Source organism: Pinus tabuliformis, chromosome Q, assembly GCF_031772625.1.
Source record: "Pinus tabuliformis cultivar Carrire ecotype Pingquan chromosome Q, CPIR1, whole genome shotgun sequence".
Taxonomy (NCBI): domain Eukaryota; kingdom Viridiplantae; phylum Streptophyta; class Pinopsida; order Pinales; family Pinaceae; genus Pinus; species Pinus tabuliformis.
Window position 1 is genome coordinate 576,323,493 of NC_142296.1, and position 27,231 is coordinate 576,350,723.

Here is a 27,231-nt window from a genome sequence, read left to right on the forward strand (position 1 = left end):
AAAGGACGAAGAAAAGATAAAGAAGAGGGCTAAAAGGGCAGGGAGATAAGAAGATAGAAAAACGAAATTAAGGAGGCCATTTCTGAAGCATCTACAACCACATGTGCGAGGTTAAGGAAGGACTATCTGCGATCATAGGAGCAGTCATCATACACCACTGTTTTGGGTGAAAAATAGGCCTACAAGGCCTCTCTCTCCATCAAAGAAGCAAAGAAAAGACAACGAGGTAAAGAGGATTGTCTCTAGGGTTTCTATCCACATGTGTGAAGTTCCCAAAATTCAACTTATGTAGATTTAATAGCAGTTGAAAATAGTACACTTAAAGGCCTAATTCAAATACACACATATGCCTACAAGGTATCTAATAAAAGAGAATAAGGACCTCCCTATAATGAAGAAAAGAAGCCCTAATATTCTAGGATTCTCCTACGAAGGAAAGAAGAATAAGCAGCAAAAGAAGGACAAAGTGTTGAGGAGCAGAGTGCTGGAAGACAGAGGTCCATTTGCCAAAATTTATAATGCAGAAAGATGAAGGATTTGACTTTTGTTTGGAGGATTCTATAGTTAAGGGTCTAGGGTTTAGTAGTTTTTCAAATAAGAAGCTTCAATAAGAGAAAACTTACAAAGGGTTTTCCTCTCAAGAGTGGAGCGGTTCTATCCCTCAAAGAGAGCTAAACTTTGTGTTCTTGTTTTTTTTTGGGTAGTAGTTTGATGAGGTACACACATATGCACTAATAAGAAGAAGAAGAAGCATAACTAACAAGAAAAGTAAAAGACTCCACAAATTGTTATCAGGTAACGAATAATCATCACAACACTACATTGCCCTAGATTCTTCAAAGAATTTCGCTTAAGGTTCATGCATGTTCCCTTGATCGTATTTATTACCTCAAGACCCATACATAGTGCTGAAATATGATAATGATACATATATACATAGTTATAGGTGAAGAATTCCCTTGAGAGGTAATTTGTGGTGGTTCAAAATCTCATTCCTAGTGCCAGAAGCCTAAAAACTTCATTTTGGGGCTAACTCTTTGGTTTATTCCATTAACCATATCTAGGGTATAAAGACTCAAAGTTAATATTCAAAAGCTCACGATGTTGATTATCCCCATATGTAGAATGAGGACTCCTTGGAAAGGTCCTTCATGGTGGTTCAACATGTCATTATTGGTCCTGGATGCCTCAAAGCTTCCTTTAAGACCTATGACCCAAGTTTCATCTCTCAATCATGTCTAAGGACCCAAGATCCATAACCACTATTCAAAATCTCCTAATGATTATAATATTCACACTTAGAAGCCAAAGATCCTCTCAAGATGTCATCTATGATATTTTGAGGTATCATGTATGACTATTGATCCCTAAAAGTGTGTTAAAACCTTGATACATCAAGTGTAGTGGTATAGGCCATAATGTTTGGTCTTGGATCCATACAATATTTGTACATTAGTGATTTCCTAGGTCCCCCCCCCTTGACTATATCAAGGTAATGAGACCCATACTTAATGCTCGAAACATTGTGATGGCATAAAAATTCTTTCTTAGAGCCCAAGGATACCATCCAAAGGTCATGTGTGGTGCTTCAAGGTATTGGTCATTGCTCTATATTCCTCAAATCTTTCTTTAGGACCTAAGTAATTTGGCTTTCTTCCCTAAAATGTTTCCTTGACCCGAGGCCACTTTCCTACTATTCAAAATCAACTAGACAAACATTCCCAACCATATGTCAAGATAATATTAGGATACCGTGTTTGATTTTTCAAGGCATCCTAATTAGACTTGGATGGATATAAGTTCCTTTAGGGCCTAAGATTCATGTTTCATCACTTGACATGTCTAGAGCCTCAATACCCATATCTAATGCTAAAAAATTGTATTAGTACCTACATAACTAGTTAGAGGGAATGGATGCCCCTAAGAGATCATTTTTTATGGTTTAAGGTGTCATTCTTAGCTTAAAAGTTTATAAACTTTCTTTATGACTTAACTGTTAGGTTTTTACCCTTCACCATATTTAATGTCTAGAGCCTCATACTTAATGTTCAAAACCTTATAATACTTTCTATCTCCATTTGGAGACATGAGATTCCATAAAAAGGTCATTCTTGTGGTTCAATATTTCATTGTTAGCCCAAAATGCCTAGAAGCTTCCTTCCACACCTAAATCATAGGCTTCCTCACTAGATCATGTCCAAGGAACTAAACCCATAACTAATGCTTAGAATGTCACAATAATTCCCATATACCCACTTGAAGGCCAAATATACCCTTGAGATATCATCTATGGTGTTTTGAGGTGTCATTCATGACCTTTGAATTTTTGAAGCCACATAAAACATTACGAGGATAGTTGTAGTGGTTTGAGGTGTCATGTTTTCCCGTAGATGCATAAAAGTGTTGTACTTTAGCTAATGCTTGAGATCCCCCCATTAACCATACTAAGGCCCTGTGATGGAATTAACATGACTTATTAGAGGCCAAGGATACCTTCTAAAACTCATGTCTCATAATTTGAGGCATTTTTCATGGCTATAGATGCCTCAAAGCTTTATTTAATAAATAAGTCATGGAATTCTTCTTTATATTGTTTATAAGGACTCAAGACACATATTTACTCCTCAAAACCACCTATTAACACTGCAACCCTCAACCATAAACCAAGAATACCTTTGTGAGGTTATTTGTGGTAGTTTGAGGCATCTTTCTTGGCCTTGAATTGCTAAAATCTTCCTTTAGAGCCTAAGTTTCATGTTTTCTACCTTGACCCTTTTGAGGTCCCCAAGACCCATACTCAATGCTAAAAAATGATAATGGTACTTATACACCTAGTTAGATTCAATGACTACACTTAAGGGGTAATTTGGAGTGGTTTAAGGTGACATTCCTAGCCCAAAAAATCTAGAAGTATCACTACTCCATATGTTGTATAAATATTATAAGTTTCTTTGATGATATAAAATAAATAAACCATATCATTTAAAATTACTAAAATAATTATTAATTTTTTCTTATTTTTTATCCTTTTTGCCTCAATGTTCATCAAAATTCTAACTTGTTATTATCTTTTTTAGACTACCAATGCACATTCGATGATTGGTTGGGACACATGGCACCCTATTATGACCAACCAATGCCCCATCATTAGACATTAGTTCCCCGTGACCTACCACCATTGTATAATATGTGGAAATACCATGTCAACAAAGTATTCATCACATGAGTGGGTTTGCCATATTGGGACCTAATTATGCCTAATAAGGTGTAATAGGTGGGACACTAATTTGATTATTGGTTTAATTCCTTTTAATCTTGTCCACTTAAAATCACATTATTTTCATCCAATTGCTAATATGGAAAAATATTAATATTTGTTGTAAGTACAAGTTGGCTCGCATGACATAGAAAGAGCAAGGAATTGGTGGAAAAAATGATGTGAAGCATAGACATATAAGAGACAAATGACATAAATAGATAAGATAAGATAAGATGGTTATACATTGATGGTTGATACAAAATGTGGGCGCTTAAGTGTCTCATATAAAAATAGTATGTAGAAAGTGAGAATGTGAAGGTAACCTATAGCATGAGGAAACAAATTTCAACCTCCATAGTTGGAGGCCACACTAAGAGGAATATGTACATTATAGGAAAATCTAAGAAATGCAAAGTGGAAATAGGTAGTGAGTAGTATATCTTATAATTTACTATATATCAATTGTTTAGTCTCCTAGCATCAGATGCATATGGAAACCAACGATCATGATGTATTAATCTTATTTTTTGGCCTATATCTCTAGTACCACATTAGTTATACAACAACCTAAGTCATATGATTGTTAGTTATTACTAGTGCCACCTAGAGTTATTGTCTTGACTAGGTCAAGTTATAAAGTCCAAGAAATTATAAGAGTCCATTAATCCACCACTGCATGAAATTCTTTAAGTGAGATTAGTTGGATCCCAAACTTCCATGACCATTTTGAGGCCCTAAATGATGTTTCTTGGAAATTTAGGGGGCCAATCGTTGTCATGGAATTCCTTGGACATAGTCAAAATTTGTAGTCCTTATATAGTTCCTTTTAAAAAGTTTTTTTCACCAAACGAACATTGTATGAAAAACAAATTCCCTTAGGAAGTCGATATTCCAACTAACCACCTTGGGGCCCACAAACCTTTTGGTGTTTCATCTTCTAGGGTTAGATTTATGAACCTTTAAGGTTATTTATTTATGTTGAAATGCCATTATTGTTTCCTCTTATAATATATTTTGTGAATGTGAGTAACCTCCATCTCTTTGTCTATAAGGATAACTATCACTATTCTAGCCAGTTTGTGTTCTATAATATTTTATTATTTCATTTATTAATAGATGTTTGTTTTCACTCTATCACTAATATTTTTATTATATTTCATTGTGTATGTTTCACTTCCTTTGTTTCCTTTAGTTTAATTCCTTTTACAACCCGAATCAGTAGCATCAGAGCAATCTTCTTCTTTTTATTTCTTGGTGCATGTCCTCAGTAGTGTCGTGGTACAGAGAGTTGGGTCTCAATCTAGTTTCACTTGGGAACAATCGCTCTTTCCAACCCAAGTAACATACCATGGGGGAATAAAATATATATGATAGTGTGGGAGATCCTATCAATTTTTTGGTTTGTGAGGAACTCACACAACAAAGGAATGAGATGATGAACAAATTTTCCCAAAACCTTTGACAACTTTCAAGATTAGCGAAGTCCACTTCAAGAATTTTTGTTTTGGAGGAACAACACTATTCAAGGCACAAGTTAACTTTGATATCCCCATACTTGAAGGATAAATATATGTAAAAAATTTTGAGAAATGGTTAAATCTATTAAAATACTATTACTCTATACAAAAATATTCTAATGATGAAAAGAATCAGTTTTAAACTCCTAAAATTTGTTCCCCATGTCAAATATTGGTGGGAAGTTTAATATGAGAGTCAGAATGAAGATTAGTCTGCGATATTTAAGGTAGGACCCACTCAAAAGATTTTGTTGATGGCCTTGAGGAGGAATGCTACCCTATAGGGAACTATGATGAATATTACATCATAGGGACAACCCTGTGATAGGAGAGAAACCAAATGGTTCTAGAGTACACTAATATTCTCCATACCTTGTATTCAAAGCTAGGTATCAACTCACTTTGAGTGGCACCTAGTTCTTAAATACTGTAGTGGTATACATAGATACAACCAAATAGAGATGGAATTCTTCAACATCACCTCACTAGGATTTTCTTATCAATATGCTATGAAATTTGAATAGAAAATGATGTAGATAAATTAGCAAGAGTTTGAATTTGAAAATACACTACAACAAAATCCTAGAAAAGGTGTCTCAAACTCACAAAAAAGGGATAGATCAAGGAGATCTATCCTTAAGACAACCATCCCAAGTCATAGAAAAATAATCATAATGGGAAGTAGAAAAAGGACACTAGTAAGTGGTTTGAGTTCCACAAAATACCTTGGGACAACACTAATGAATTCCACTCATAATCATTGTTTGTAGAGATTAAAGAAAAGGAAATATGCTTCGGTTATGATTTTGATTTACATTAGGATACAAAATATTAGACCATTGATGCATAATTTAGTGCTACCATCACAGCCATAAGGATCCAACCAAAAGAGCTAAAGGAAGTGCCTCTTTATTTCACATATGTGGATGAAGGGAACCCCACTACATTTCATTATTGAGAATATGAGCCAAAAGAACTTGATATCAATTGAGGTCATCGAGATATTGAAATTTTTAACAATGTCACATCCCCAACTATACACCATTGGTTGGTTGAGCCATGGATGAGACATATGTGTTAGCCAACAATGCGCCCTATCCCATGGCATCAAGAGTTTCAAAGATGAGGTATTATGTGATGTGTCTCCACTTGAAGTTTGTGACATTATTTTTGGATAACCTTATATGTGGAAACAACATGTTGTTTATGAGTCTCATCCCCATAACGCCATTGTTACTATTGGAGATTAGCTCTATAGGGAACCAAAGGTAGTTCCAACTACTGCAATTTTATTTATCCTAGCCGAAAATGCCAAAAGGTAATATCTTAGACCACATACTTTGTCTTCTTTTTAGTCTTGTTAGAAAGTCAAAGTAAGGTTGTTGTGACCACCACAACCTCAACATAATGCCTCTCTAAATAACAAAAGTAGTTGGACACAATGTAGAGACATATAGAGATATCTTCACTCCACATGTGGAATGCCTCTGCATTTCCATGTTCAACACTTTATTGAATTGATACATATTTCTCGTTTTCTCGATGGCCCAATATATAGATGCTTTCTCTTGGAGAACGAAGAAATAAAATGTCATATTCATGAGCTCCTCCAAAGGGGACACTTTCGACCAAGCTCCTCACCTTGTGGGATTCGAGTCATGTTGGTTCTAATGAAGGATAGGACATGGATACTCTATGTTGATTATAGAGTCTAAGTATTCCCCATTCCCATGGCTTCCACCTAGGATTTAATATGGAGTTTCTTTAACCATATTTTCTACATTTGTTGGACACTTTGGAAATAACTGAGAAATTCCCCCCCCCAAATAGTGCAATCTTGAATGTAGGGTGAATGCATAAATATGGGTTACACTTTTCAGCCAAATGTGGCGATGAAATTTCAAGATTTTCCTCTTTTATCGAATTGCAACCCTCAAAATTCATTTAAGCATTGTGAATTTAAATTGGCGAATTAATTTGCATTTTGGAGAAACATGTGTTATGTAAGCTTTTTTTCAACTCTTTAAATAAATTGAAAAACCAAGAGTACCCTTTCTAAGAGGACTAGTAAGTGAAGACAATGTTATTGATTTTTTATTTAGCCCCTTTGAAACTAACCAAAAAGGTTTCAAGCATTATGTTTAAAAGAAATTAGATAAAAAAATATCATATCAAGAAAGTCAAACTCATTTTCCATTGGATAGAGGTTTGATCAACTCTGCCACTTAAGGAAAAATTGGTGTTGTAGAGAAATCAGCAGAAGAAGAGCTAAAAATCTGATTTTAGGCACTCAACAACTAATTGAGCACTTAAAACGCTCATTGGAGTGTTTGAAATTCAAATTTCAAATAGCTAGCAATGGATCCATTGACGTGGTTAAAAGAGGAATAGAGGTTTTCTTCCTGTATCCAACATGATCAACTTTGTCACTTAAGGAAAAATTGGTGTTGTAGAGAAATCTACAGAAGAAGAGCTAAAAATCTTATTTTAGGCCCTCAACAACTCATCGAGCATTTAAAATGCTCATTAGAGTGTTTGAAATTCAAATTTCAAATAGCTGGCAATGGATCCCTTGACCTAGTTAAAAGAGTCTCAATCAAGCTATCATAATTATCTAAAAGAAAAAGAAGCCTCTCAATACCTATCTTTAAGGGAATTATAAAATTTATTTATTCCACAAAATTAATTTTTATAAATATTCAAATATATTCCAACTCTAATTTTCCTTAATTATAAATCTAAATTTTATTTTATTTTACGAAGAAAATAATTATAATAATATGTACATAACTTTTTATAAAAAAAAAGTTAAGTTTTCTTTTTCAAATTTGAAATTCTTAAAAATGATAAATTGTTTATTGTTTTGATTTTAAATATAACATATTTTTATACTTAATTGTTTTATATTTTTTATGTAGAAATTTTCAATAAAAATAAATCAAATTATAATAAATATATAACAACAAACTAAACTAAACTAAATTTTATAATATTATTATTTTAAAAATATTTCATACCCGTATTTAAATCTAGATTACTCAAATTCAAATTATTCAAATAATGTTTTAAAATTTATGATTTCCTTATGTTTTTATAATTTTAAAACTATATATTGCAAACTTAAGTCAGGAGTAAAAAATTATATATATATATATATATATATATATATATATATATATATATATATATATATATATATATATATATATATATATATATATATATATTTGACACTTATGCAGAAATACGACATAATTGAGTGCAATCACATTTTACAAGTTGAGAGAGATTCATAACCGCATATATTATTGCATCCATTACAACTATATTAATTATAACTTATAATTATTACAACTACGTTAATTAATATTGCACTTATTTTTTTAACTAAACAAGTCTGTGTGTGAGAGATTTTAATAGATATGATTATGAAAGAGGGATTCATGTTTATTAGCTCTTTAGTTATATATATATATATATATATGGCCACATTCACATTTTTGAGTTACACTTGTTTATATAAATAAATATAATATTTATTAAAATCAAATTGATAAATTTTGTTACGTTTAATCAATTTATTATTTAATTTTTCTTTTGGTAGGTAAGCACCCACGGGGATTTAAACCAGTGAAATATCACAAGGAGTAACTTAATAGTGCATCCATTCACCTTCAATCCAAAGCCTCGTGGGCTGAATCAATTTATTATTTAAATTATAACATTGAACATTTAAATCACACTAAAAACTAATTTTTAAGTTACTAAATTATAAATATAATAATATTACAATTTCAATTACAAGTGAGATATAATCTTTTTTCAAATCTCCATGTCATTGTCAATTACCTATTCAAATGTAATTACTAATTAAATATGGCTCTTTTTTTAAACTAACAAATACTTACAATTTTAATGTTTGGATACCATTATTGATCTTTACGTAAATTTTAAAATTTCCAGCCTTAAGGCTCAATTGAGCTCATAACCTGGGGTTACATGGGAGCTCGATGGAGGGTTTGTTTAAAGAGGTTATGGCATGGTCCTAGCATCTATCCCATTTGCAAGAGGGGTTCTGAAAATAATAACCACATTTTCCTTACTTATCCTCTCACTACTCATATCTAGAAACATCTCTCTTCTCTATTAGGTTTTCCTTTTCATGAGTATGATTTCATTAAAGACTATCTATTATGGTGGGGAAGCCAAAAGACTCACTGGATAATTCTTCCGCCTATCCTTCTTTGGGAAATATGGAAGTGGAGAAATAACTACATTTTTCAAAACTATTCTAAGAATTTTCATAGGGTCATGGATAACATTCTCACCTCTTTAACATTATACTCTTCTAAAAAACCATGCAAGATGGCTCCTCACCTTAACAAGACAGAAATATAACAGAGATTCTCGATGGCGTTTTTTGATGGTGTTGCTCAACAGAAAGTATGTGGTTGTGGTTTCTGGTTGGCCATCTCAAAGGAAGAAAGATATAATGTTTTCTGGCATGGCTATAGGGGCACAAACATTAAAGCGGAGGTTATGGTACTTTAGGGCCTTCTATGGTTCATACACTTTCTAGATATTCCCTTTATCCACATCCATGGCGACTTCAACGTAATAATATCACATTTAAAGGGGTCTGCTAAAATTTCCAATTCCTTAGTGCTTGGATGGTTGATGAGAATTGAACAGTTATGGGCTTTACTAAACAACTCTACTAAAAACCATGTCCACAGAAAGCAGAATATGACAGTGGATGTTTTATCAAAGAAGGGCTTCACTGGTTCCTTAGGCAAGATGTATTTAACTATTACTATGGACAAGAAGAACATAAATATTGAAGATTTTCCCCTCCCCGATTAAATACTTTCCCCTCCCCTAACATTCTGATTTTTTCTGGATGTTTTTTGCAGGTTATTAAATGTGAAATATAGCTTTTTGCAGCATTAATGAAGGACTGTTGTTCTGTTTTGTACATGGAAGCCTAGCCACTGGGCATGAACAGTGCCTTCTACAAGGATGGACTTGACCAATCTATGAAAAACTCTGTCTCTTCCTCCTCATAGATGGTGTTGTCCTTTTTATCATACAGAATCCTTATGTTGGCATACTTTACTATCAAATGCGACATCGGTTCAATTTGTTTCTACTTTCAGCTTCTTATCCATAGAACACATCTAAGCATATCTGCAACATCTTGTTTATTTTTTGATGATGTGGGGTGCTTGCAATCTACAGCTTCTTTTTATCTCTGCTATTTCATATATGTTTTCATGAATATTTTGTTTTTCTATCAAGAAAGTCTTGTTGTGTATGGACCCCTCCCCTTGTACTGTTATCATTAAGGGTGATTTGTATATCCCGACAGTGCCAGTTAGGCTCATGTTATGAACAATGAATGGCATATGTATATCTTATTTTACTGATATTAATATAAAATTATGCTTTTTTTGTACTGAACAAAAAAAACAAAAAACAAAAAACAAAAAACAAAAAACAAAAAACAAAAAACAAAAAACAAAAAACAAAACAAAAACAAAACAAAACGAAACAAAACAAAACAAAAAACAAAAACAAAAACAAAGCAAAACAAAAATACAAAAAAAAACACACACACACACACAAAAAACAACAAAAGCAAAAAAAAAAAACAAAAAAACCAAAAAAACAAAACAAAAAACACCCATTCGAGCTATTTTTAAGTGTCTCAATAGCTGGATCTAGCACTATCATTTTTCACCAAAAGGCGCCCTGGTTTCCTAAAAAAGTGTAGTCTGACTCCATGTTATCACCTTGCATTAAATAGGATACAAGGGATTGGATCATGGAAACCAAGATAAATGATACCTTCCAATAACATATACAACTCTAATGATGGATGGAGTGTCCAACCGAAATTTAGTTGTTTTAATCAAGATACATAATTTCATAATAATAATAATAATAATAATAATAAAATAGTAGTTTCATAAATGTGTGCTAAATTTGTTTAAACATTTTATATTTTTATTAAAAATTAGCAATTTTATTATTAATTCAATTTTAATTTTATATTATTTAAATCACAAAAAAAACAAGACAAAACAAAACAAAAAAACAAAAAAAACACCCCTTCGAGCTATTTTTAAGTGTCTCAATAGTTGGATCTAGCGTTATCATTTTTTCACCAAAAGGCGCCCTAGTTTCCTAAAAAAGTGTAGCCCGACTCCATGCTATCACCCTGCATTAAATAGGATACAGGGGATTGGATCTTGGAAACCAAGATAAATGATACCTTCGAATAACATATACAACTCTAATGATGGAAGGAGTGTCCAACCAAAATTCTCATTGTCTTAATCAAGATACATTATTTCAATAATAATAATAATAATAATAATAATAATAATAAGAGTAGTTTCGTCAATGTGTGCTAAATTTGTTTAAATATTTTATATTTTTATTAAAAATTAGCAATTTTATTATTAATTCAATTTTAATTTTATATTATTTAAATCACAATTTTGAATATATAAATTAATATAATATTTAGAAATTTTAGAAATATATTTAAATATACAATTTCAATTAGAACATATGATTTCAATAACAAAAATTGAAATCTAAAATTTTGTAACCTTAAAATTAAATTTTGATTAAAATGAAAAAATTAGAATATATAACGTTTAAACTATAGCCACATTCACTAAACAAGGTCGGATAGCTAGTGTTTCATGTTGCTTAGCTTAATGATTGAACTTTCAAAGGTATGAACCAAGTCCCACATTTGAACAAGGGCTATAGATGCTATATATGGTATAAATGGTCAATTCACTTTGTAAAATACATCACGAAAGGTTTTTGTGACTATCAACAATGTTCAAATGTATACATATGTTATGATGAAATTATGCTCTATCACTCATGTATGGACTCAACGATTGTGCCAGATTTTTCTTCAATGTTATACAGTGAGAAATCTCATCCAAATTTAAAATAAGAAGGTATAAATTAGCTACCCCAAAATGGGTGCATGGAAGTTGCACTTTATTGGATAAACTTCCTAAAATGATACTAACAAAATTCATTCAGTCCATGGAAACTAAGTCCAATTGTATTTTAAGTCATCTCCATTAGGTGATTATATAACCATTAAAGTAGAATAAGAATTTTTTCACACTTCAAACATGTTTACAAAAGTCACCTTCCCATTTTGTCACCTTCCCATGTAAGATGAACTTTAATGGCTTACCATTAATTTCATAGATATGTTTTCTTCAAAATTATTATGCAAATAATTATTATCAAATTTGTATATCTATATTATGGTCGTTATTAATTTAGTTTAATTACTTAAAATTATATATATATATATATATATATATATATATATATATATATATTATTGAATACAATTGCATATGTATACATTGAGAAGAGCAATGAAGAAGTTGAATGCAATGAAATACACAATTAAGATGAAGAAAAATACTCTGTCAATATCAATCACAAGTAGTAGCAGGATTGTGTCATAAATTGTGTTAATATATAAAAATCACATAAAACAAAATTGTATAAAAATAATATTTAAATATAATATATTTTAAAACCTTAATTATGTAAATGCAAATCAAAAAATATAATAATATAAATATTAATACTTTATTATACAAACTATTGAAGAAAAACAAACAAACTACTATCTTTGAAAATTTAAGTATCCACATGAAAAACAAGTTCGCGTTGCACACGGCATACCTGCCGAAAATAGCTTGTATATTAACTTGGATTGAAATAATAAGCGAAGTCGATTGACCAAGTTCAAAAGAAGCATAGGACACATGACTAACCAAGTATTAGTTTCCAGTTTGACCATACATTGCTAGTCTTCGGCTCGGCTGCTTCTTAGACTGGAACTTCATTAGTCCAGTCAATAAATCCAACGAGAAGCGTAACTGTATCTACCTAGTCAAGAGGCGAAATTGTTTCCACAACAGGGCTCTCTCTATGAACTGACGCTCTATAACAGCTAGGGACAAGCATTCAGCCCGCCATTGCGAGACACCCAGACATCCAGCAACATGCAAAACACACAACCACTACGTGTGCCCGTCTGCCCACCTGTTCGCACAAGACATTAATAAAGGTCTTCATTATCAGTTAAAGCTTAACAAATCTATATATTGTGTTAAATCCAACTATTTCAATTTTTAGTTAACCTTTTTTTTCGGATAAAGCTGAACAAATTTATATATCGTGTAAAATACAACAACGATTGGAACAATATTTAATCTGTACCATTTCCCTTTTTAACAAACATATATGGCATGCAAAATTTAAATACAATCGGAACAATATTTTCTCTGACATTTTGTTTTCTCTCGAACTATATCAACCACATTGTGTAATAGACAGAAAACAATAATTCATCGAATGCATCTTGTTGCAAAATGTAATCCATGCACGTGAAGGCTTTTGTATTTCAAAAAGAAACAACCAGATTAATTCTCGGTGTGGCGCTAGGCATAGGCATGTTCACCATGGCATAATCAGACGAGTTGAAAATGCATGCTATGGACCAGATCGAGGGGTCGGTTCTATATATTGGATCACTTGCCCTTTAACTTTCCAACGGGAAAAGTGTCTGGCTTGGCAGCTCTATTCGTTTTTCGTTTCATCTTATTCAGCTATGATGTAAGTCCTTAATTTCTTTAACGTAGCTATTATGCACTAAATTGATTTTTCTAGGCGAGGATACTAGACATTGGATTGACGAGCTTGTTTGGCTGCAGACTAATGGCTTCGTTACACAACATTGCGCTAACTTCATTGAAGAAATTACTATGGATGGTTGCTCAAGGTTAAGGATATGGTAGCTGGAAATTTGGCCATGCCATCGTAGATGTGGTTCACTATTTATCGGGAAAAATAAAATTCACTACACTATTTATGGATTGAATGCTAATTTGTGGTTAAATAAATTGACCTAATCCTTAAAACTTGATAAAAACCAATTTCTATTTCTATAAAATTTTGTTCTCAGCTAATATGTTTCTAATCAATTTCTTTGACAACAATGCAGTAGATCTATTAAATGCAATGATTCTATACTAGACAACACAGACCCATCTAAAACCATGTCTGATATTCACCTAGAGTGTATGAACCTGGTGGACTTTTGTCTCGCAACCAGGTCCGGAGATGGTTTAGATGGGTCTCTGTGCTAGTTTATCATGTTCTGACCTTGTACATGGATCTCCCATTGCCAAAAATGAAGTCTATGGATCCTTCAATGTAACACTCCTTGAAATAATGGCGGCCTTCATCGTCACACAGTGTATCCTGCGCACCATAAAATCCACACCCCAGGAAATAGGCCTTGTCCCCAGATATTCTGAATGCAACTGCTTGCCATCCTTCCATTCCAGGCATGGGTGCTGGAGCTGTGTTCTGCATTGACATTGACAACACCATTTAAGCATTATTTTTATATGAAATCTACAATCAAATTAAGTTGTTATAACAATTATTAGAATTCACCATTAACCATTTTTGCACCTTGAAATTGATATTCCTGGCAGAAAAATTGTTAGCTAGCACTGTGACAGAAGCGTTGTGGTATGTACGCAGCTGCTGCACCGTTGGGTCCAATTCGCTGGCTTTGTTGTGCCATTCAATTATCGTGAATTCCTTTCCTGCACCTTGAAATGTAATGTATGGCTTTGTTGCAGGAATCAACCCGTACACTCTAATGCCTTTGGTCTTTCCTGTTTGCCTATTTTCCAGTTCCATGTTCACCCTATGGAAACAGTAAATTGCACCTTATTTTAGTGTGAACGGTGAAATTCTGAACACGGTATTTGAATTGCAAATAAACACAAAGTACCTGTAAGAATGGAAAATATCTGGTTCAATGCATATACATATAGATACCACATAACATAACATCTATGCATGAAGAAAATTACATAATCATTTCCCAACGAGAAACAATCAAACTGATAGAATAGTATGCAATTTTTCATCTGAAAAACAACACACCAGATTAAGTCCCCCGGCCAATCGTGAGGTCAGCCATGGTGACAGTTCTGATATGGATTCTACATATCTAAACTTGAATACAACCCTGGAGAGTAATGTGGAAATAATCCGAACTAAATTACAGCATAACAAAATATTGAGAGAGGGAAACAACGCTATCAGATAACCACCAAAATATTTAAATAAGCGAACCATAGAAAACAAAATTGCATTTAGTTAATTAACTCGCTGTGGGTCTACGTTTAGATACAAACTGGAGTCGTAATATTATGCCGAACCCCTATAAATTAAAAAAGAAGAAAAAAACTAAGAGAAATTAACAAAACAAAACAAAATTACAGTCCTGTGTAAGTTAAACAAAAAAGAAAAGAAAATCCTCAGACCATTGAATGGTTCGTAAGACTACAACCGGTGGGATGCATAGATACCATCCGACAAAACTATATTACTTAAACAAAAACTAAGAAAACGCTGGTGGAAAGTAGCCATGACCATATAACTTAAGATTTCGTTCAGACTATTCTGGTGATGGAGCAGAGCAAGAAAAGAACCTGGGAAAATAAGTTATGTGTTAGACAGAAACGAGGACATAGCCCTCAATGTACCTAGAATTTGAGCGTGGTAACCCTTACCTGCAGCAAACAAGGGAGATGGGTTAAAATTAATGAACAATGCAATAGAAGGACCAAATTGGACAAGAGCGTTTAAGAGTCGATGCTTACCTGTTGTTGCAAGAGGGACCGTGGCTCACACCCAAGGAGGGATGACTGTAGTCAACATCGTTGCAGTTTGTGAGTTGGTTCACTATGCAGTAAAGAATATAGTAACAATTTCATAATAATTACAAACCCTCACCTTAGCACTTCGCAAGTGGTGGACATTGCTCCGACCATGCAGTCCTGGAGATTGCAGGTGAAATTGAGACAAGTGAAACCCCTGTTGCGAAAGTAAAAACCGTAAGGAACCCCTTTCCAGACTTGATTCTTCTCCGGATGAGGGGGTGAGCCTGCAAACCTGGGTACACCTTCAACTGAACTAATGGCCGCACATTTCATGGTGTTAAGAGCCACCTACATTATTAAGAAGGATAGCATGTTAGCCATCTAGAGCCTATTCCGTGAAATGAGTTACCAAGCCAACCCTAATGAGTGACAGGTGTTAGATTTAGGGTTCTCCAAATGTAAGGCTAGGATCGTCGTATAGTTTTCATTGAAGATTCCCAAGATGAAAACAAAACCCTGCAACTTAGCAACTTAGCATATGTTAAAAGGGACGATTACATATGAAAACGAAACCCTGCAATAAGACCTCCGTAACAAAACTTTGGATAAAATTTTTGTTTGACCAAATGTTTATTAAAAACATTGGGTAAATAGATCAATCCACCCAAATTAATATGATACTCCAAAAACTTTGGATAAAGGCCAAACTTCGCTTAAAAGCAAGTTCGACGTCGGCAATAAGACCCCAAAGCTGAATGGCCAATGAAAACCATCGAAAAATATTTAAATGATTTTAAAAATTCACTTTTTGCGTAAAACTTTGGTTAAAGTATTGAATAGCGGTTGATATTTAAAAATTCAAACGTAGTCAAAGCGATATCGATCGCTATATACCTGCTTCGGCAGGTATAATAACATGACTAATTTTTAAAATTTTCATATCCACACATTATATCATATATGTACTTGAATAAAATTGTAATAATTAAATTATGGAGGAGTAGGGAAACATTTGAGAAGACTAAATTTAAATTTGGATTGAAAAGGTTAAATGTAGCTTGATTAATTAAAAATCAATGCATTATCAAATGCATAATAGCTTGCCGTGCAATTGATATTTTGAATTTAAATGTTGAAAGTGTATAAATTAAATACTTTGGTATTTTAACTTCAGCATAATCTCGTCTTATATCAAATTAAATAAAATTTATTGAAAAAATAGATTATATTGTGTAATGTTCCATATTAAATATTAAATATTATTATTATTATTATTATTATTATTATTATTATTATAAAAAATTTAATTTAATGAATTGTGATATAAAAGATTGAGAACCAATTTTTTAATTCATTTTCTAAATTAGAGAAAGCTTTTTGTTATTTATTTATATTTATTTGAATTTGTTTTAATAGAAATGATATATGAAGAGTTTTTATTGGTTATTTATTTATATTTATTTGTTTTTGTTTTAATAAAAATGATATTTATTATAATTATGTTTGTCATATAGATTTGTTGTAAATATTTTATAATACAATCGCGTTTATTTCTCAATATTTTAACTATATAAAATTTAATGGTTTCTATTTTGATGGTTTATTTCAGGTTGTTTAAACATAAAATATAGTTTTATTTCATTAAATATCAATTTTTTGGATTCAACTGCATTAAGTAAGTCATTCATGTATGACCATTTCCATGAGAGGTAATCGTAACGGACTAATTTCTCATGATTTTTGAATAGTCTACTTAGCACTCATTGCATCAGGTGATGCTCAGAGGAGTGAAAAAGTGAGATTGAAACTAGTGAAATGAATCACATAGCGTCAATCATCACTTCTGGGGCTTACATCCTTCTCATAATTTTTAATTGTCCACTTAGCACTCATTGCATCAGGTTATGCTAAAAGGGGTGAAGAAGTGAGATTGAAACTAGTGAAATGAATCACATGGTGTCAATCATCATTTCCGGGGCTTGCACCTGGTAACTAGGACTTACCACACTTTTAATATAAGAATTTCTAAGTTTTATTTCTTATTTAAAAAATATAATAATAAAAGTGTTTTTTAGGTTTTGAAATAGTTAATAATAATAAAATTTGCTCAGATCTTCAGGAGAAATCACATAGATAACAAAGGGTTGACGTGTTTCGAACCTAGATCTAGGTTCGTCATCACGACCAAGTTATCTATGTGATTTCTCCGTAAGATATAAGCATTATATCATGAATCACAGAAGCATACAATTTTAAAATAATAAAATTTTCATTAAAAAAAAAAAAAATTCAATATAAATATTGTAAAATATATCATAACTTTAATGTTTTGATATTTATTAATATTTATTAATATTTAATTTATATTATAATGATACTAATTTCTTATCTTAATAGGAGTTAATATATATTAATTTTTACCCGGATGAGGGTGACATACAGTGATTTAATGAAAATTATGAAGACCAGTGGCGGGAGGATGGGCCACTTGGCTGATGGCACCTCTCCCCATACCACCTTGAGCCGCTCTCTTGACACACCGCAGGCAACAATTAATGCAAGCTCGAATCGAGAAAGAGCCATTAACTGTTCGGACATGGCTTCCCCTTAGCTCAATGTCTCTCCTTCTCCCCTGCTCCACTACATCTGCCCGCTCCAAGATTCTAAACCCAACTCCCACACAGTAACTGGGCGTCGCTGCTGGTTAGTTTGTTGCATTGATTTTGGAAATGGGCATCACCATTCCCATTCTAGTTTATGACATCTAACCATTGCCCAACCTATCCCTGCCCCCCCTCATAATCCCTCTGTTAGCACTCCCTCTGTCATTTCTCCCTCTGTAACAACTCCCTCTGATCACTCAGACAGAAATTCCAACATGGTGCGACATTGCATGAGAAGTCGAAGAGGCAGAACTCGGGGAGGTAGTTCCCGCCCTCAGACTGAACCAAACCCTCAGCCTACTGCCTCCTCTCCCTCCCCTGAGCTGCATCATCCCTAGCGATATGGTTTTGGCAGATATCCCAATACTCGTAGAGGACGGGGCCATGCTCGGTCTTCAGGTGCAAATCACGGTGATTTTGTAGTTCACTCTTCTATTTTTCCTTTGCCCCTTCATCCTGCGCCCCACTCCACCCAGTTTAGATTCTGTAGCACCCTGAATAGGCCAGTAATTACCGCTACAATCTCCAACCTCTTCACCAAATACAATGAGCAGCCTGCTTCTCAAGTGGAAAATTCTAACTTGCAGCAAGAGGAAGCTCCCAAATGCAATGATTATAGAGACACATGAAAGAACTTGCTGGACGAAGGTAATTCTACTCTGCATGGCAAGAATATTGGTGGCAGTCAGCATGTTGAGGGTGGTAGCTCTGCAGCCACAAGATCCCCAGGTGGAGTCAGTTATGGCGAGTTAGCTCCGTAGGTGGTGATTGGCAGACATGGTGGTGTCCATCCGACGGGTGAGCCACATGGCAAGGGAGGTGGGCCACACAACAGAGTGTCGATGGAGGAGGCAGATGACTGGGCATGCCTAATTGTTGAGGAACCCATCCCGGATGAATTCAACTAATACGACGTGGCTGCCATGTGTCTTTTGTCTGGTCTTTCTATTATGTTAGTTCTGTTGGCAACTGTCTTTTGTATGGATCTTTTTTTATCATGGTAAAACTTCACTGGTTTTTTTGTTGTTGCTTCCAGTCTTAAGGACTGATACCCCTTCGGGTTTTTGTCTTTGTGGATTTGTTTCCCCAATGTTGGGGCAATCTAGATATATTCTGAAACACTATGTTAAACTTTGCTGAGGCTTTGTCCTCTCTACACATTTTTGTTATATATCAATAGATTAACTTAACTTAGAAAATATATATATATATATATATATATATATATATATATATATATATATATATATATATATATATATATATATATATATATATATATATATATATATATATAATTTTCACTATTGATTATTTACCTTATTGATTATTTATCTTTTTATTCATTGTAAGTTAATTATTTTCCTTTTATTTACCATGTAAAATGAAAAATCTTGAATTGACAATTTTACCTCTTGGTACATTTACATGTAAAACTACACATGCAAAACTACACGTCACTTCGATTTGTCATGTCATCAAGGAATATCTCCAACTAGTTATATAAAAGGGAGTAGCATTAATAATGTTTCCAACTAGTTATATAAAAGGGAGTGACATTAATAATGCTTCTAGTTCCAATTGTTGAAGGACGTGAATTTCCTTGCCTTGGTGGTTGTATTTATTGCATGCTGGGTTATGGTTAACAACTCGTTCAAACTACTATAAACATATTAAAATAATTATATATCTATATATCTATATATCTATATATATATATATATATATATATATATATATATATATATATATATATATATATTCAAAGGAGAGAAACATATTAAATTATATATAGTTATTATTTTTATTGAATTGAAAGTAAAAGTTCAAAAAAATACATAAATGAAGAGCGCATGGTGCGTCTAGAAGTTCAATGCATCTCTGAGAGACCCCCGTCAGTTGTCCCGTCATGCCATGGCCCCAGGAGGGGGCCTTAAGGCCTCCCCTCCTCTTCCTCCTGAACTATCAACGTTTAAGAAGTTGGTCGCAGCTTGCAATAAACACCCAGCAAGCATGCAACAGCAGAAGTTCATAAAATGGTTGGATTCCATACCCACTATCACCCTGCCATCTAAAGAACCTTGCAAATCGGCCCTAAATCTAGCTGAATGAGGACTCATTGGGCAGTTCACTGGGCTCTAGCCCTCACCCAAAGCCGTCGATGCCTGGGTGCAAAGGAACTGGAGATATCTAACCAAAGAAAGAATCAGAAGCTATTTAGTCGGTAAGGGATTTTTCATTTTCTTCTTTGATTCGGTAGAGGATAGGAATGTTATCTTCAAAAATGGTCTGTATTTCATGGGCCGCCAAGGCTTGTATTTGAATCAATGGTACCCATATTTCGCTCCTTCTCACGACATGCCTTCGGCTATTCCCGTTTGGGTACGCTTGCCTCATCTACCTTTGCACTGCTGGAACTGCAAATCACTAAAAACCATAGGCAATAAGCTGGGAAAATACATAGCCTAAGCAGAAATAAAGGATCAATACTTCTACATGAGAATTTGCATAGAAGTGGACCTCGAGGAAGGCCTCCTTAAATATATAAAGCTCACCATGGCAGACTCATACTACATTGTAGAGTTAGACTATGAGCAGCTCTCGTTTAAATGTCGGCATTGCCATGGCTACAGGCACTTCGCCAAGCACTGCAAAAATAAAGTAGAGGAGGAGGCAGGGAATATAAAGGGAGATCAATGGAATCAGGTTTAGAAACCAACTTCAGCAAAATAGAATAATCAAACCAAAGGGAAAGGCGTGCCTCCGAGAACTGAAGCCCCACCCTTGGTACAGTTACAAGGGGAAGGGAGCTTTGTCCTGCCAAGAGTAGAGTCACCCAATAACCTTTTGAAATACTCAGTACCCCTAAAGAACCCCTAGCAACAGTAATGGAAGAGGTAGAAAAATAACCTATTACCACTATAGAGGATCAAACTCTAGAAAAGGAAACCCCTCTTCAAGCCGAATCTCCAAGAGGAGCTTCCATCCCCCTCTCCTACGTAGAAATGAGAAGGAAAATTTCCCTGGAGATCTCGGGCTCCTCAAATATAAGACATTTGAGAGGCCATCGAAAACAGTTGGCAGAAAATCTCTTAGGGAGGCAAGGGAAAAAGAAGCAGAGAGACAAAAAATGCAAGGAAACCAGCCCATGATCGAGATGTCCATCGATAGGAATACTAGAACCAGGCCTCCTAAGGGAGGGTCTACCCACCCCCATGCTAGTAAATAATGTGATTAGTCTCTTGGAATTGCAGAGGCTTAGGGAACCTACTAAAAGCCGAAGCGGTAAAGAACCTAGTGAAATCTAAATCCCCTAAGATCCTCATGCTCCAAGAGACAAAAATAGAAGGGGACACCCTTCTCAACATCAATAAAGAGAAATGGAAAAACAATGTTGGGAAAGTAGTAAGTGTGAGGGGCACATTTGGAGGTCTTTCCACACTCTGGGAGGAAGACAAATTCCACCTCGAAAGCTCCTTCAATACGCAACACTGGATTTACACCGAACTCCAGCACAATGCAAGTAAGATCACCTTCACTCTCTTCAATCTCTATGTCCCAGTCCTCTTTGCGGAAAAGAAAGAATGTTGGCAAACTCTGTCCGATTTTCTAGATGCATACTCCCCCAAGAACATAATTCTAGCAGGTGACCTAAATTTAGTCTTCCAACCAAAGGAAAAAAGAGGAGGCATCATCAGTAGAGACCCTTTTCTTCCCTTCGTTGAAGATTTAATTCAACAGTGGGATTTATTCGATTTTAAGTCAAAAAAGGGCTCTACACTTAGACAAACAATAGAGTCGGGGAGGATCATATGTTGGTCCGTCTGGACAAATTTCTTCCACAAAGTACCTTCCTATTAGAAAAGAAGATTATCACCACTAGAATTCTGCCAAAGATGACTTCAAATCACAAGCCCATTTTGCTGTAGTTCGAAGAAAAGGAAAGACTAGGGCCCATCCCCTTTCAGTTCAACCCCCTCTAGACAAAAAGGGAAGGCTTTATGGAAACATTCTCAAATGCTTGGTCCACCCTAGTCAATGGTTTGCCAAACTTTGTGTGGGAACAGAAACTAAAGGCCACCAAAATAGCCGTAAAAGAGTGGATAAAAAAGCCTTCACACTCCCCCTCTTGCTATAGAAAGCAAACCACGGACACTACAACAAAATAGACAATTTGCACCAAATTTAGCACCAAATTTTAGTGCATTATTTTTCTGAATTGGGATGAGTAGCTTGGCGCTAAACCTGGCTCTATTGTAAAAAAATTTAAGCATCCTTTTTTGCACCAAATTTTTCATCTTTCTTTACGCCAAATTTTCCATCATTTTTTGCATCATATTTTGCACCAAGATTTTCATTTGGTTTTACAACATGTTTTTCTTCTAGTTTTGTGCCATTTTTTGCACCATTTTTTGCTTCCTCTTTTGTGGCATTCTTTTCTTCTAGTTTTGTGTCATAATTTGCATCGAGTTTTACACCATCTTTGGCATCTGATTTAGTGCATTTTTACATCTAGTTTGTGCCAATTTTTGCATATGGTCTTATGCCATTTTTTTGCTTCTAATTTTGTACTTATTTTTACATCTATTTTTGCACCATTTTTTCCATCTTTTTTAACACCATTTTTCCATCCAATTTTGCACCATATGTTGAATTTGATTTAGTGCCATATTTTTCATGCATTTTGGCATCCACTTTTGCATTTTATTTATTTCCCTTTTTTGCATCCTATTTTGCACCATATTTTGCATCTAATTTTGCATCATTTGTTGCATACAATTTAGCATCATTTTTAACACCATTTCTTGCATCCAATTTTGCATCCTTTTGAGCATGTAAATTTACATCCTATGTTGAACCATATGTTGCATCCACCTTTGCATCCCAGCTTGTGTCTATTGTTACGTTCAATTTTGAGCCATTTTGTTGCCTACTTTTGCAGTTGTTTTTTGCACCAAGTTTTGAATGATTTGTTGCACCTCAATTTACATCCAATATTGCATCTCAATTTGCATCCAAATTTGAGCCATTTTTATGCCCATTTTTGCACCATTTTTTCTTCTTTTGTGTCCAATTTTGCACCATTTTTTATGTCCAAATTTGCATCATTTTTGGTATCTAATTTTGCATCATTTTTGGTATCCAAATTTGCATACTTTTTTTTGCCACATTTTGTGTCCACATTTGCATCTCATTTTGCACCTAGATTTTAGTTTGAATTTTGATCTAGTTATGCATCATTTTTTACATCCTTGGTTTCACCCTTTTTTAGTCTCATTTTGCATCTTGTTTTGTGTATTTTATTATGTTAGTCCCCTATACTACTAGTGTAACCCCTTATTGTTATTAGTACAACCCACTTATTATATTGATATACCCATGTAGTGCCCATATTGTTACTATTGTGCCCCATTGAAGCCCACTATTGTTATTATTGTGCCCTTACATTATTATTGTTATGTCGGCTCTGATTATGTTATGACCCCGGAGGTATTTTCATTTGTATCATCCAAGAATTGTTCATTTATGTAATGTAAAGGAGGTTGCCTCAAAGAGGCTGAATTCTAAGGCGTTGATCTATCTTTTCTATCTTTTCTTGAGCTGGTTTCATAACATTTGGTATCAGAGCTTTGGATTCTAGGGTTTCGCTGCGCCAAACAAGTCATCGTGGAATGTTTGCTATAACTTTTTTTCTGCAACGTTTCAGAAGCTAAAAGAAAAACCCATTTGAGACAAGATCGTACTGAAACTCGGGTCTGAATTTCAGAGCTTTTCGCGCTATATTTGTGGAGATATCATATAAGGAAGTTGGTCTTTTTGCAGACTCGTGAATTACATTCCAAACAGGTGACCTGGGGAAAATCGTCATAAATTTCTCTCTGAGCATCAGATTGAAATTTCGTAAGAAGGTACAGAAATAGGACGGACTATAGTTTCTTGTAGATATTTTTCAGAGCCAAAGGTCGAAACAATGACACGTGGCACTTCATACAAGTTTGCTCTTCTGGAAAGGTCTATGATCAGGTCATCTTGGGAGATTGTGCATAACTCTTTCTTGGAGAATCCAATTTGGATCAGACTGGTGGCATTGGTAAGAGGACATAGAGGGATACCACAGGTCGCAATGTTAGAACTTAAAGATCTGAAAGTACAGAGTTACAGTTGTTTCAAGATCTAGCTCCTAAAATCAAGAAAAAGCAAGATGAGGAAGTTTGATGGCAAGGATCTGGTAAATTGGATACTTCAGATGGAGCAATATTTAGATCTACATGGTGTACCACTGTTACAAAAGCTATGTATTGCATCTTCATATTTAGAACCAGATCAATTTTTATGGTATGAAGGACTTTGTTCTCGTAAAGAACTTGTTACGTGGTCAATTTTCACGAAGGAAATGATATCACATTATGAGGATACAAAGAGAAACACTTTCTTTAGAGCAACACCACAGCAATTGGAAAGAGTAAAAGGGCTTTGTGACATAGTGGAAAGAAAAATTATGGAAACCAGGATGCATACCCCTCACAACTATAAAGATGGAAGTGTTGTTTCTCCTAACCTTCTACAACCTACAAGGGTTACACCACAACAATTGGAAGAAAAAAGAGAAAAAGGGCTTTGTTACAATTGTGATAGCAAATGCACTAAAGGTCATAAGTGTGCTAAGAAGAAATTATTTTACATATAATATGAAGAGGAGGAAGAAAAGGATCAAGAAACATCAAAAGAAGAAGATATACGCCAGGACCCCACCCTAGAGAAAGAAGAAATGAATCATACCATATCTTGTAAAGCATTGGCAAGAATTACCACTCCTCAAACTCTCAAGATAGAAGGACATATCAAGAAGAAAAAGGTGCAAGAAGTGAAAGATCACATCGAGAAAGAAGAAATGAATTCAACCATATCTTGTAATTCGTTGGTCGAAATTACCACTCCTCAAACTATCAAGATAGGACATATCAAGAAGAAAAATGTTCAAGAAGTGAAAGATCACATCGAGCATCAAGAAATGAATCTGACCATATCTTGTAAAGGATTGGAAGAAATTACCACTCCTCAAACTCTAGAGATAGAAGGACATATCAAGAAGAAAAAGGTTCAAGTAGTGAAATATCACATCGAGCAACAACAACAAGTTCTCAAAATTTTAAAGGATAACGCCACTTCAGTGCAAAATCAAACAAAACAACAGGTAGATCAACATCGTAGTGAAAAATGTTTTGATGTAGGTGATTTGGTATTTTTACTGCTACACCTCAAGCAAGCTATTTATGAGAAGGAAATGTTGGCAATACTACATGCACTTAAAAAATGGTGACCTTACCGAATGGGAAGACTCTTCAAGGATGAGGATGTGGAAGCATTGTTTTGTGCTATTTCTATTATCCAACCAGATTGGATAAACGAAGCAAGGGATGAATGGAAGAAGGACAGAGAAGTATGGCCACTTATTCAAAAGTTGCAAAAGATCCCAATTCAAACAATATTGCCAAAAATTGAAGAGGAAGGAAAAATCATATTGGAACCTGGAGCAGTCACAGAAACAAGAACTCGACAGCTACGAAATCGATCAATTTCAGAGTATCTCATCAAGTGGAAGAACTTACCTACTGAATATTCCACATGGGAGGACAATAATTTTATACAGAAGCATCAAGAACTACTCAAGCGTTGAGGACAACAGTTTTTGAAGGAGAGGGGCATGTTAGGCCCCTATACTACTAGTGTAACCCCTTATTGTTATTAGTACAACCCACTTATTATATTTGATGTACCCATGTAGTGCCCATATTGTTACTATTGTGCTCCACAGAAACCCACTATTGTTATTATTGTGCCCTTACATTATTATTGTTATGTCAACTCTGATTATGTTATGACCCCTTAGACTCCTATATATAGAAAGGAGGTCTTTTCATTTGTATCATCCAAGAATTGTTTATTTATGTAATGTAAAGGAGGTTTCCCCCTCGAAGAGGCTGAATTCTAAGGCATTGATCTATCTTTTCTATCTTTTCTTGAGCTGGTTTCATAACATATTACATCCTTTTTGCACCCAATTTTGCATCCTAATTGTACACCATTCTTTGCATCCTCATTTTGGTGTCCATTTTTGCATCCCTGTTTGCACCCATTTTGGTATCCTTTCATATGCCCTATTTTGTTCCATTCTTTGTGTCTACTGTTGCACCCTTTTTTAATTTTACTTTAAAACCCTTTTTGTGTCATTGTTTGCATATTGATTTGATGGCTAGTTTAACATCCAATTCTACTCCCAATTTTGCATCGATGGTTAAATCCACTTTTGGCTTCTTGTTTAGAGTTTTACTTTTATTTCCATTTATGACCCCCTCTATGGGTTCATTTTACTAATTTCAATTACATAGTGAAATATATTAAAGTTTCTAAATATCGTTTTGTTGTCGGATTTAATGCACGGTTAGATGAACATAAAACCCTCTCAGTTTATCCCGGAAACCTAGGACAGACCAATTAAGAGAAAGGTTGTTCTAAGGCTCGGGATTCTTAGTAGATCAAGATGTAGAGTATAGATTAAGAAAAAGAGAAGGAATTCTTGTGAGTCCTTGCATGCAGGTCTTCCTGGAGTTTTTAGTATAGCTAGGAAGCACTCCTAGCTAGCTCCAAAGCTTGGTCCTACACATAAGAGAGAGAATAAAGCAACCTTCATGGCATAATATCTTGATAATCGAAACTATCGAAAACATATAAATATTATTGAATAAATAAATATAAACCAAAATTACATACATTCATTATTTAAATAGAATAAGTAAAGATTGAATAGAAACATATGGAAGGAAGTACAACTTATCTATATTAATAAAGGAGTTGGAGGAAAGTTACAACAATCAGATGTATTTGCAGCAACACCTCCCCCAACTCCTAGCTCCAAAACTCTCCCTTTCAAGATTGATCTGAGTAGCGTGACAATACAAGAATTCCCATCATTTTTTCAATGGCCAAGCCTCCAATATATAGGAAAGTGACAGCTATGAAGATTTCCCAAATTCCTCATTAGTTCAATT

At 34.2% G+C, this 27,231-nt stretch overlaps 1 protein-coding gene and 1 pseudogene across 3 annotated transcripts; both read right to left on the reverse strand.

The window, feature by feature from the left end:
• Window positions 1-12,798: 12,798 nt before the first annotated feature.
• LOC149220758 (putative pectinesterase 68 pseudogene) lies at window positions 12,799-14,547 on the reverse strand (annotated as a pseudogene).
• On the reverse strand, window positions 14,433-15,865 carry LOC149220759 (uncharacterized). 3 transcript variants are annotated; one of them, XM_089382851.1, is made up of 3 exons: window positions 15,652-15,865; window positions 15,519-15,563; window positions 14,433-14,641 (listed from the first exon to the last, which is right to left on the reverse strand). In XM_089382851.1, the coding sequence occupies exons 1-3, from the start codon at window positions 15,849-15,851 to the stop codon at window positions 14,578-14,580; spliced, it is 309 nt and encodes a 102-aa protein (XP_089238977.1). In that variant the 5' UTR covers window positions 15,852-15,865; the 3' UTR covers window positions 14,433-14,577. The 3 variants fall into 3 exon arrangements, with proteins under 3 accessions (XP_089238977.1, XP_089238978.1, XP_089238979.1); XM_089382852.1 differs by lacking the exon at window positions 14,433-14,641 and adding an exon at window positions 14,953-15,347; XM_089382853.1 differs by lacking the exon at window positions 14,433-14,641 and adding an exon at window positions 14,953-15,428.
• Between the last annotated feature and the right edge of the window lie 11,366 nt (window positions 15,866-27,231).

Bases quoted from the DNA above. Each gene is read 5' to 3' on its own strand.
- LOC149220759 (XM_089382851.1), bottom strand. From the start codon at position 15,851: ATGAAATGTGCGGCCATTAGTTCAGTTGAAGGTGTACCCAGGTTTGCA. The intron at 15,564-15,651 runs GTGAGGGTTTGT...TGTTGACTACAG, and splicing joins ACCACTTGCGAAGTGCTAAG to TCATCCCTCCTTGGGTGTGA. The intron at 14,642-15,518 runs GTAAGCATCGAC...CCATTCTTACAG, and splicing joins GGTCCCTCTTGCAACAACAG to GTACTTTGTGTTTATTTGCA.